Below are 10,672 nucleotides of genomic sequence, written 5' to 3' on the forward strand. Positions count from 1 at the left end.
TGGCTGCCCAAGATACCAATACAAAAATCTGGAAGACTAAACTGCTAGACGGTGTGTTGGGTCTTTGCAGTACACGAGTGAGTATTAATCACTTGGAATCACGAGGTCAGGTGACACGAGCTGCTGCTTCTCGGCTGTAATTGCGGTGAGAGTGATCGCACTTTCATGGTAAACGCTCGAGGTGCAAGGGAGTCCGTTGATAATATACCTGGTTTCTAGAAATCCATGTCAGTCTTGTATGGGGGGTGTCCTGTTGGGTGTTATACGGGTGTTTTCGGTGTTAATTAAATTGGTGTACCTAAAAATAAGTTCATACATTTCCAAAGTACAGTATCGAAGTGTTACTTTACTATATTTCCATTTATTTGAATGGTAAAGTTCAGTAGATTTTTTGGTAACAGATCTGAATTGCGTGATGGAAAGATACAGTGTTTTGTGTCTCTTATTGTCATATGGTGCTGCAGAGCAGTTTGATTAATAAATGACATGCCTTAAAACTGTAATTCTCAATCCAGTCCTTGGGGACCCCCAGACAGTCCACGTTTATAGTCCTTCCCAGCTCCCAGCCAAACAAGAACCCTGAATACATGGTGCAGGTGTGCTGGGACCTGGGAAGGAGCAAAAATGTGGATTGTCTGGGGGTCCTTGAGGACTGGGTTGGGAATCATTGCATTCAGATTCTCCTGTATTTTACCACTTGTTTTCATGGCTTGTGGTTTGTTTCAAAGTCACTCAGTTCATTTTTTTTTCTTTCAGTTCCTGGAACTAAAGTCCTGGCCACTGGGGGGGCTTCTTCCAACAATGACATTGTGCAGGTTAGTTGACCTTGGCACTTAAAACATGGCTTTCATTTGTTTTTGTTTTAATTGTAGTTTGGTAGATACAAGGAAATACTTTAGTACATAAAGTACGAATATGCAAAGATATTGTAAGAATATATGTAAATGGCAGTGTTGCATAATCCTAAGTATAATCATAAATCACTTTTCTGTAAACATCTGTTCCTGTTTCCTTTTCATTTCTTTCTCTTCTGTGCTTAGCGTGTGTCCTTAGTGTGTGTGTGTGTGTGTGTGTGTGTGTGTGTGTGTGTGTGTATCCATTCCCTAATGTGCTGGCATCTCATTCAAGGTCTCTCCTGCCCAGTAGTCTCCAGACTGCTCGCAATCCTGCATTTGTTATGTGTTTTTTTTTTTTCTTTTTGGAAAATGGGGGGATGGACATTTCACTTTCACATGAAGTCAGTGATTGGACTGTCTGCTCCTGGAAGCCATGAAACAGATGTGTGGAGAGAGTTGTAATTATTATGTGTTCCTTATAATGGCTAATATGCATTACAAAGGTTCTGTCTGCATTAGCATGTTCTGAAAAAAAGCCCCCATAGTGCCCCCCCCCCCGGACTCATTCCAGCCTCCCTGCCCGCCCACCTCACAGGTCCTTGCTGACGTGTTCAACGCTCCCGTGTACACCATCGACACAGCCAACTCTGCCTGCCTCGGCTCTGCCTACAGAGCAAAGCATGGTAAGCCTTGCTATCCCAGCCCTTTGGGGGCGGTGTGCGGCTCAGTGTGTGAATGCTCTGTACCTGTGATCAGAAGGTCGCCAGTTTAAATCCTAGGGTTCCATTGGGCCCTTGAGAGAGGCCCTTAACCCCCAAATACTCCAGGGATTGGTTGATCCTGCTTTCTCAACTGTACGTTGCTTTGCATTAGAGCGTCTCGTATTTTTAGCTATTACTTAATGGGACCTTAGAGGTGAAATCTAAACAGGAAATGAGTTTAATACGCTAGCAGAATTGTATTATGGTCACAAAAGGTGATTGGAACGCAGTTTTCAGAAGGTGTGTACTGATTCATTTGTTTAGCCCATTTGACCATTTTGTTCATTGCAACAATTAATTTTAATTTTGCTAATTCATTAAACATACGATAGCTAGTCCTTTTTTTATTCCCATATTTTGAGAGGCAGATTTGATGAAAGATTAGAAATGATCAGAAAGTAAAAAATGTTGTCACTTTTTTTTTTAGTTTGTGGTTTCGATCAAAGCATACGTCGAACAAACCAAGCAAACGGGCTCCCCGCCGACAAACGGGCTCCCCACCGACAGTTTCACGCACACTGGGTTCAATAGTACAATAATCTTCAAATGTGTCTTTGGCAGTCGGTGGGAGGTGTAGGAACGGCAGATGTGTGCTGTAAGTGTTTCTTCAGGCGACAGAGGTCTCCCTATGAAGTCAGCGAGCGGTTTCAAAAGCACGGCCAATTAAGCTGGCAGGCAAGAGCTGAAACCGGTGACCAGCCAGTGTTGTTAAATCGCAGTGTAATTCAGTGACCTTGCGACTGGCTTGTTGGTTATGGTTTCTGTATTATGTATTTGGTTGCTTCTTCAACTAAAATATGGAATGTATAGGGCTGTCAGAGTGTTTTTATATAACAACCCATTTCTGAATAAATTATGAAAATGCCTCAAGTAACATGCTTTCTTTATAGCCTGCAGCAAGGTTTCTGACCAGCCAAAAAAGATAAAGTGCTCGTTTTAACTGTGTGCGCATGGGTCAAATACACATTACATTGTGGGAACCAAAAGTCCCCACAATGTGATAAAAATCAGTTATTTTGAGGTTATGGGAACCATTTTTTTTCCACTCCCCACCGGGGTAAATTCAATTTTATAAATATCTGTGACTGCAATCAAAAAACTGAAAACCGAAAGACTTGTATTTTGTTTGTTTACTTATGATTAAGGTTATGGCTGGGTAGGGATTTTTGTTGTCGTTGCGATTAGGGTATTGCCAATAGAAATGAATTGAGAGTCCCCACAAAGATATGAGTACAGGTCTGTTTGTGCATGCATCCCATCCACAGATTGGGGGCCCCCTGTTAGTCACAAGCTGTCACTACATTAGGAGGGCAGAGGGGCCTAAAGTGACTCTCTGAGCAGGGCCCCTGAAACAACAACACCTGCCCCATACTTTTAGCCCACCTGAAGCACTGCTCCATAGACCTGAGGTCAGCTTCAGTGGAAATCAGCCTCCCACCTGCAACTATCTTTTTCTCAGAACTGATTTTAGCTGTCAATAAACTTAATATTGACAATAATAAACAATAATTTCTCATTTTATCAAAAGATTTTTTATAATATAAATACTGTAAGTAGTATTTATTCACCTGTTTGATTCTTTTGAATTCACCTGATAAATTAGCAATAAATGTGCGTTCTGAGTATCCTTAAACCTGATTCAATACAAAAGTATTGTGCTTAAACATAGATGAAGGTGGGGTGTCTTTGCAAGGCTATTCTAAATCCATTTATGGTAAAATAACATTATGCGTAATATTTTGCGTCATTGGTATGGCATCCTAAATCAAATTACAATAAATCTTAAGGTTTTTTTTTCCCCCTGCATTGCCAATTGTCAGATGCAGGCAATAAAAGCGAGGTGACTGTGATGTGTCGTTTCTTTAAGGCTTTCAGGAGTATGTTATTGCGCTCTGTGCATCTGGAGTTGTCACTATGGCAACAGGAGCGGCCGCAGTGCCCATAGGCAGTGAGTGGGGGTCCACAGAGCGGGATTGGGCGGCAGCTTGTGAGGCGGATTGGGGAGGGAGGGACTGGCTTTTACAGGGACCCTCACCCCACTGATCCTGTTTAGCATGTACTGGTGTGCTACAGTCCCGAATCATAGAAAAGGCGTTTGAAGGTGATGCCGCAGCACATGCATTAATACACGCGTGCTCATTTGAGACTGCATACACATGTTTAGGGCTAGTGTGGACATCCTGGGTGTGGGGATGTACCTAGTCAGTGATGGGTGTTAGTGACAGTGCGAGGCTCAACAGGTTAGGACATTCGCTAATGTTGGTTCAAATCCCAAGGTTACCAGAGACTTTTCACCAGTGGGCACTTGGCCCTTCACCTCTAATTGCACCAGTGACCCTGCATTCTCAGCTGTATGTTGCTTTAGGGGGGTAGCATGGTGGTGCAGTGGTTAGCACTGTTGCCTCACACCTCTGGGACCCGGGTTCGAGTCTCCGCCTGGGTTTGGAGTTTGTGGAGTTGTGTGTGTGGAGTTTGCATGTTCTCCCCATGTCGCCGTGGGGTTTCCTCCGGGTACTCCGGTTTCCCCCCACAGTCCAAAACATGCTGAGGCTAATTGGAGTTACTAAATTGCCCGTAGGTTTGCATGCGTAAGTGAATGTTGTGTGAGTGTGCCCTGCGATGGGCTGGCCCCCCATCCTGGGTTGTTTCCTGCCTCGTGCCCATTGCTTCTGGGATAGGCTCCGGACCCCCCACGACCCAGTAGGGTAAGCGGTTTGGAAAATGGATGGATGGATGTTGCTTTAGGTCAATGGTTCTCAAACTCGGTCCTCGGGACCCACTGCCCTGCTTGTTTTCCAGCTATCCCTGCCCTACACACTGCTGATTACCTGGATAAGGAGTGTTCAGTCAATCAGTAGTTGAAAGACAGCTGGGACTTGTGTGTGGGGGCAGGGGGCAGGGATAGCAAGAAAACAAGCAGGGCAGTGGGGCCCAAGGACCCTTTGAGAACCACTGCTTTAGGTAAAAGTTCTTGCTGAATAATTATGTAAGAGCCATTTTCTGTGTTTGCTTATATGTGTATGTTCTGTGAAATTTGCATTGTGTTGTCTGTTTTCGATAATAGATTTTTTTTGTGTGAATGAAACGACGTCTCTATCGCCCTCCTTGTAGTAAACATGATGATATCAAATGGCAGGCCAGATGATTAGACCTGCATGGCCTTCGAACCACACATCCAAGCTGGGAAAAAGCTTATTTTCGATACGAATAATAAAACGACAGAGAACTTTAAATCCGACTGCGTGCATTTGGAGATGTTTCCAGGCCAGGCCATTATATTACTGTAATGAAATAGGGTTTTGTGCCTGTTTGTTTTTTCAGATTCTTATTGGTAAATGATCCAGTTTCCTCACCTATATGAACTCATGCTTCTGAGAATCTCTGACTCTGATTTGCCCTCATGGATGGATGGATGGATGGATGGATGGATGGCAGTGAACAACCTTGGGTACACAGGTGACATTTCTTAGTAATAGTGGAATTCTGGATTTTCTTTTTTTGTTGGCCAAAAAAAAACTTAGTCTGACCTTTAGATGCACTGCCCTCCCCCACTGCCTGTTGTGGTTGAGCTAGCTAGCACTTATAATCAAACACCAATGTAACGATCCATCCCGCCTCTGAAAACACCGCTAAACAAATTGGAAATGCAATTAGTGAACGAGTGCAGCTCTGTGCCCGATGAAACGACCCAGTGGAAACGGCTATAATTACGTCCTTTATAATGATTTGACATTAAACCTCAGACAACAATTTAGGAATTAACTGGCTGCCGATCTCACTTGCTATACGGACCGAATATAAAGTTATGCAAGTAAAACCGTACTTTTTTGGGGGCCGGATGTTGGGCTTTGTTCGCCGTGCCATTATTGAGCTTTCTGATAAACCGTTAAGCGAAATGAAAATGTTGATTAGTTATTAATGAGGTCCTCAGACTGCGAGACAATTGCAGCGTGAATTATTAATGCAAATCCTTGGATGTTTGGCATGTGTCATATTGATCATTGTTTTGCTCTTCCTGGGTGCTCATTACACCTCTTTGGATCTTGTCCTAAGTCCTTGGGAAAAGGCTGTACCGGGGGGGATGTTGCCAAGAGCCCACTTAATCCCGTAAATGAGAAAATAAGCCACCGTTTCGTCTTGCAGCAGAAGGCCCCTGTGCCGCTAACTCGTCAAGACAGCGTGCTTAAGCGTCGCCGTCTCCGTTTTCATTACGTTTTATCATTTGGTTTTAATTGCTAGTCAAAATATAGAGTAATCCGCCGAGGGATTTGGAAGCTGAGACCAAAGGCCCTCAGCCTGTTGTATGGCCGCTCTTGTCCATTGCATCCGGCGCAAATGTGATATTGATGCGTTTTATTGTCGAAGGAATGAAGATTTCAGTCGCGTCCCAGTTGATTAAAGAGGACAAGCCCAGCAAGAACTGATAGACGGTTTCCAGAAGCCTGTTGGCCCCAGTTTCAGGAACCTGCAAAGCAACATGGTCCTCTTTGCAGTGGAAAGACAAAAAGAAAACAAAGGAATGAAAAAGGGCGTCACCTCAGGTCCTGATTGTTAGATAGAATCAGACTTTGCTTATTGTGAGGAGGCTGCAGGGACTTTGCCTCCTGTACAAATGGTGGCTCCAGCTTAAAACAAACACACAAAAATGGTTTGGTTGTTTGTCTGGGGGAATCATTTATTCTGAGTAAATTAAGTACCAGACTAAGGAAACAGAGCCATGCCCTTTGGTAATCGTTTCAGAATGAAGGATTTAGCATCTTTGCGTGATCTGTGATTCAGTATGCCTAAAAACTAGGTCTCCGTTGAATTTGTTTCTGTTGAGATTTGGGTGCTTTGGATCGGCATGTTCCAGGATATTAGCTCTCATGTGTCATAAGACAAAGGGCCTGTGTGCAGTCTTGTAAATGTATGTTATGTCCATGTGTGGAAGCAATTACTCTTTTTTTTTTGGGGGGGGCATTGTCTTGTAATCAGGATTATGGGAGTTTGCATGTTCTCATGTTCACAAGCAATGTAGGTGAGTGTGTGTGTGTGTGTGTGTGTGTGTGTGTGCTGCTCAGACAGCACGAATTATTAGCGCTCAGTGAAACCGGTTTAATGTAAACACTTCATTATATCATATCAGCCTGGATGGAGCATATGTCTGTAAGACTTGCTATGAGAAGGGATTGGAACCGAATCATGTGACTGGGTGGGACGGGACCTGGTCATGTGACTGGGGGTTTAAAGCCAAGTCATGTGACCTGGGCATGAGAGGGAGGAATGAGGTTTTTAAGGAATGTGAACAGGTGGAACGGTTGGGGGTGGAGCACACAGGTACTCTGGTACATGTGTAGAGTCTGGTAGTAGAGTGCATCTACTGACACTACTGGCTCCCCAACCTGACCTGACCTGACCTGGGGTACATAAGAGGGAGCATAATTCATACAGACGGGCCAACCTTATTTTAAGCTAATGATATATTTAGAATTGTTTAGTGACAGGGGATGGGAACTTCAGGGGCCAATCAGCTTTCAGCTGAGGTCAGTGTCTCTGTGATCCCGCCCCTGTATACGCCCCTGACATACAGCTATTGTTGCATTTATAAATTGACTGAATGTCACCTGTTTGTTTTTTGTACAAAGCCTCCCCAAGGAGCCACTTGGGGTCCTATTTACCCTCCCGGCCCAGAGGCAGCCTGTTCTGCCATGCCAGGTGTGATCTGAGCCACCGACACGTATTCCTCCACCTCTCAGCGAGCACTATACCCCCTTAACGACAGGCTCGCAGTGGCAGGCCGTCACCCAGGTTCCTGTGTTGGAAAGTGACCTGCTGCTTGGTTGTTGGGACATTCCATTATGGGCAGAATGCGGGGGGAGATATCAGCCTTGGCATTTTAGATGCTTTGATGCAGGAGGAGATCTCTGTGATCTCGAAGCATCCTCTGTCCAGTAAAAGCGTCGTTTATTAACCCAGTGTCAAAACCAGTTGTTTTTTTTCCACCGTATATCTATTTTCTTTCATGGTTTAGCCTAATGTAGAAGTAAATGCTGTGGAGAAATCCCAGTTCTTTGTGATGCTGGCTGGCAGGTTGGGTCGCGCGTTTCCAGTCCTGCTGTGTTTAAATGCCAGGTGCATTCCTACGAAGACTAATCTGACAGCCTGGCCAACTCAAAGGTCAATGTCTCTGTAATATGTTATGTAAGCAATGCTGTGGCCCCTGGGAATCATTCCAGGTGGAGTGTTTTTCATCTGTTTATTGGATCATCATTTTTATTTTATATATCACTGCACTGCCCGCTTTAGCACTGTGGTCTTGGCCTTTGTGTAATTAATGTGAACCAGAGTATATGTATTTAATAATACTCTACCTATCTGCATTTCTGTCTGCATGCCAGTTGTTTCTAGGTATGTCTTGTTTTTTACGCATTTTGGGTTGGGCTATTGGTCAGTGATATTGTTTGATATTGTATGAATTCTTTTTAATGAACATTCAATTAAAGTGGTACCTCACTGGCTCCCCTGCTGACTGTCTCTGAAACCTCCCCGACTCTACTGTTGACTGACCATGTAACCTCACTGGCTCCCCTGCTGACTGTGTTGTCAGCGTACTTGATAGGACGCTGCACTTGGTTTTTAGAGAACGTTTTGTTAATTTCGCTTTCGTGTTTGGCAGGAATTGACGCCAAATGGGGTGTGTCTTTTGCCGACGCTGTTCAACATGCACAAGAACCGAAGCTGGTTGCGACGCCTGACCCGGGAGCAGAACAGGTTTGAATTTCGATTTTACTTTCGCATTTGTTTCGCAAATCGTAAACAATTGTTCCTGTGCATCTAGAAGTGGGTGATGAAGACGCAAGTCATGTGGTGTGCTCATGAAGGTGTGGGAGCGTGTGGGCGGAGCAGTGAGCTTGCCATCCTGTTATGAAGGGCTGTACTTCTTCACAAAGCTGCCGAGAAGAGCCGAGGTTGATGATGCCTCCGTTGACGGTGTTAAATGTTTCTTTTTCCCTGATAAGTCGTGGCTCGCCAACGCTGCAGCACAGCGCTGAATAGCCACCTTTGGATATGTAAGAATGTCTATAGAGTTGAACAGAAAGCTGTCTGAATTATAATTAGTCTGGCCTTTACTGAGCTATAGGCGCAAGTCACATGTTCACATGGATGACGCAGTTCTGCTCCTTCCCTCCCCGCTCTCCAACTCACGCATGCACATAAAGGCCTCTTTAGTGCTTCAGCAACTTGAATCTTCAGATGGAGGCTGACTGAAGTAAATCGGGCCACTTTACCGAGTCGACGGCCATTCGTTAAGCACCCTGCCACCGTCAGTGTGAACTCGAGCCTCTCTCCAGCTCTTGGGCTATTTACGGAGGGACGTGCAGTCAGAAAGCAAAATTCATGCAGCCATTTGGAGAGCAGGGGGTTGGAGGGTGGTCATGTGATCAAAGGGAATCGGTCGTGTGGTTGGCGTATCCTGATAGGATGCGGCGGTTGGGGCTTTGTGTGCAATTGCCTTATTGGTGGTTTTGGGTGCAGGTAATTGTCTTAGAAAGTTGCTCGGAAACGTGGTGTGTAATTGCATTTCTTATGTGGGAATCAGTGTTCTCTGTAGGATATTACTATAGGTAAACTGGCACTAGTGGATAAGTGCATGTCCTGCGACAGACTGGCATCCCATTCATCGTGCCCCCCGACTTTGCGATTCAGGCTTCCCACGCCCCTGTGTGGGGTAAGGAGTTTGCCGATGGATGGGTTGACCGAGGCATGACCGAGACTGAACCAAATCAGAGCCAGGCGTTTGAAGTATTTCGGCTTCTTATGAAGTTTACTGTACCTGGCTCACTAGTTCATTAGTCTTTTGGCAGAGAAGTGAGAAACTGACAGGTTTATACATAGTCAACATAGGAGACCTGGACACTTCCGTCTGAGAACAGACCTGACTGTTAGACTGTTTCCTGCCACTCTTCCGAGCCACGAGAGGTCCATGGTGTTAAAATATGCTCCTCTGGTTTTTGGTGGCTTGAGGACAAATTCTCCATTCCTTAAGGACGAGTGGTCAGGCCAGTCATTGATCCCTGTGCTTTCATGTGGCTTTCGATGGACTGCCATCCTGTCCCGGGCATCCCCTCCCTTGGGCTCTGTGCTTCCTGAGACAGGCTCCAGACTCACCCTGTACTGCAAAAGGACACGAATAATGCAGCTGTCGCCCTTTAATTCATGGAGGGAAAAAAGTAACTAATATCTCTTATTTAGTCTTACTATTAAGCTGGAACTGTAACATAAAACTGATGTAGTGCATACTTGGTTTCATATATTAAATTTAATTAACTTGAACAAAACTGCAGGTGTGAGTAATTTGAATGTGCAGTTCAAATGTGTTTTTACTGCTCTATTCAGAGAGGAATTTTCTTCTTCCTTTTCAGATTTTTAGGCCTTTGCTAAAGAGATATGCGGAATTGGAGGAGAAGATACTTGAAGAAGCAAGAAAATAAGCAGTCGATTTGTCCAGCGAATTAATATGAATTTCACAAATTAAAACATAAAAATGACCCACCTCCTCTGGTATTAATACTGAGAAGAAACAAATGTTACTAATTATTAATAAGTGTTTACCATGGTGAAGGTGGAAAAATGAGCCTTGGAAAAAATGTGAATAAATGATCTTTGCGATAATTATAAAATCCTGTATATGTGGTCTTTCTGCTGTCCCATGTATGTTCACACACGAATGATCTGCTGTTTGCTGTTGTGTGAAATGCTGTTTAATTTTGAGTTTGTATTGATTCTGGAACTTTCTGCACGCCCCTTACCAGCATTTCATGGCCGGTCACAGTATTCACCGAAAAAAATCTGAAGGTAACACTTTCCTGGATAGAAATGACAATCTTCAATGAACTGGTTACTCCAGGAGGGAGAGGGATATGCACTGTTAGTTAATCATTTGGCATATTTATAAACTCAACCAATTAGGGTTCAGTGGGCCGGACATCCTGTAAAATTTACTTCATTTAGGAAACCAGGTAACAATGAGGTTGCACTGTAAGCTTTAAAATAATGATGAAATCTGGTTTCGTCCTCTTTTGAAACATGGGTATT

The 10,672-nt window shown here is 44.2% G+C and overlaps 1 protein-coding gene across 2 annotated transcripts in view; it reads left to right on the top strand.

Annotated features, from left to right (window-relative positions):
• The window catches only part of xylb (xylulokinase homolog (H. influenzae)), a 27,978-nt gene extending 17,721 nt beyond the window's left edge, over positions 1 to 10,257 (top strand). For both annotated transcript variants that reach the window (XM_049016365.1, XM_049016374.1), the window contains exons 17-20: positions 757 to 815; positions 1,432 to 1,519; positions 8,253 to 8,347; positions 10,000 to 10,257. In XM_049016365.1, the coding sequence (XP_048872322.1) occupies positions 757 to 815; positions 1,432 to 1,519; positions 8,253 to 8,347; positions 10,000 to 10,068 (311 nt within the window). In that variant the 3' untranslated portion in view covers positions 10,069 to 10,257. The remainder of the gene's footprint in view (positions 1 to 756; positions 816 to 1,431; positions 1,520 to 8,252; positions 8,348 to 9,999) is intronic.
• Positions 10,258 to 10,672: the final 415 nt, after the last annotated feature.

The sequence above is a fragment of the Brienomyrus brachyistius genome, chromosome 1 (genome assembly GCF_023856365.1).
Source record: "Brienomyrus brachyistius isolate T26 chromosome 1, BBRACH_0.4, whole genome shotgun sequence".
Lineage (NCBI taxonomy): Eukaryota > Metazoa > Chordata > Actinopteri > Osteoglossiformes > Mormyridae > Brienomyrus > Brienomyrus brachyistius.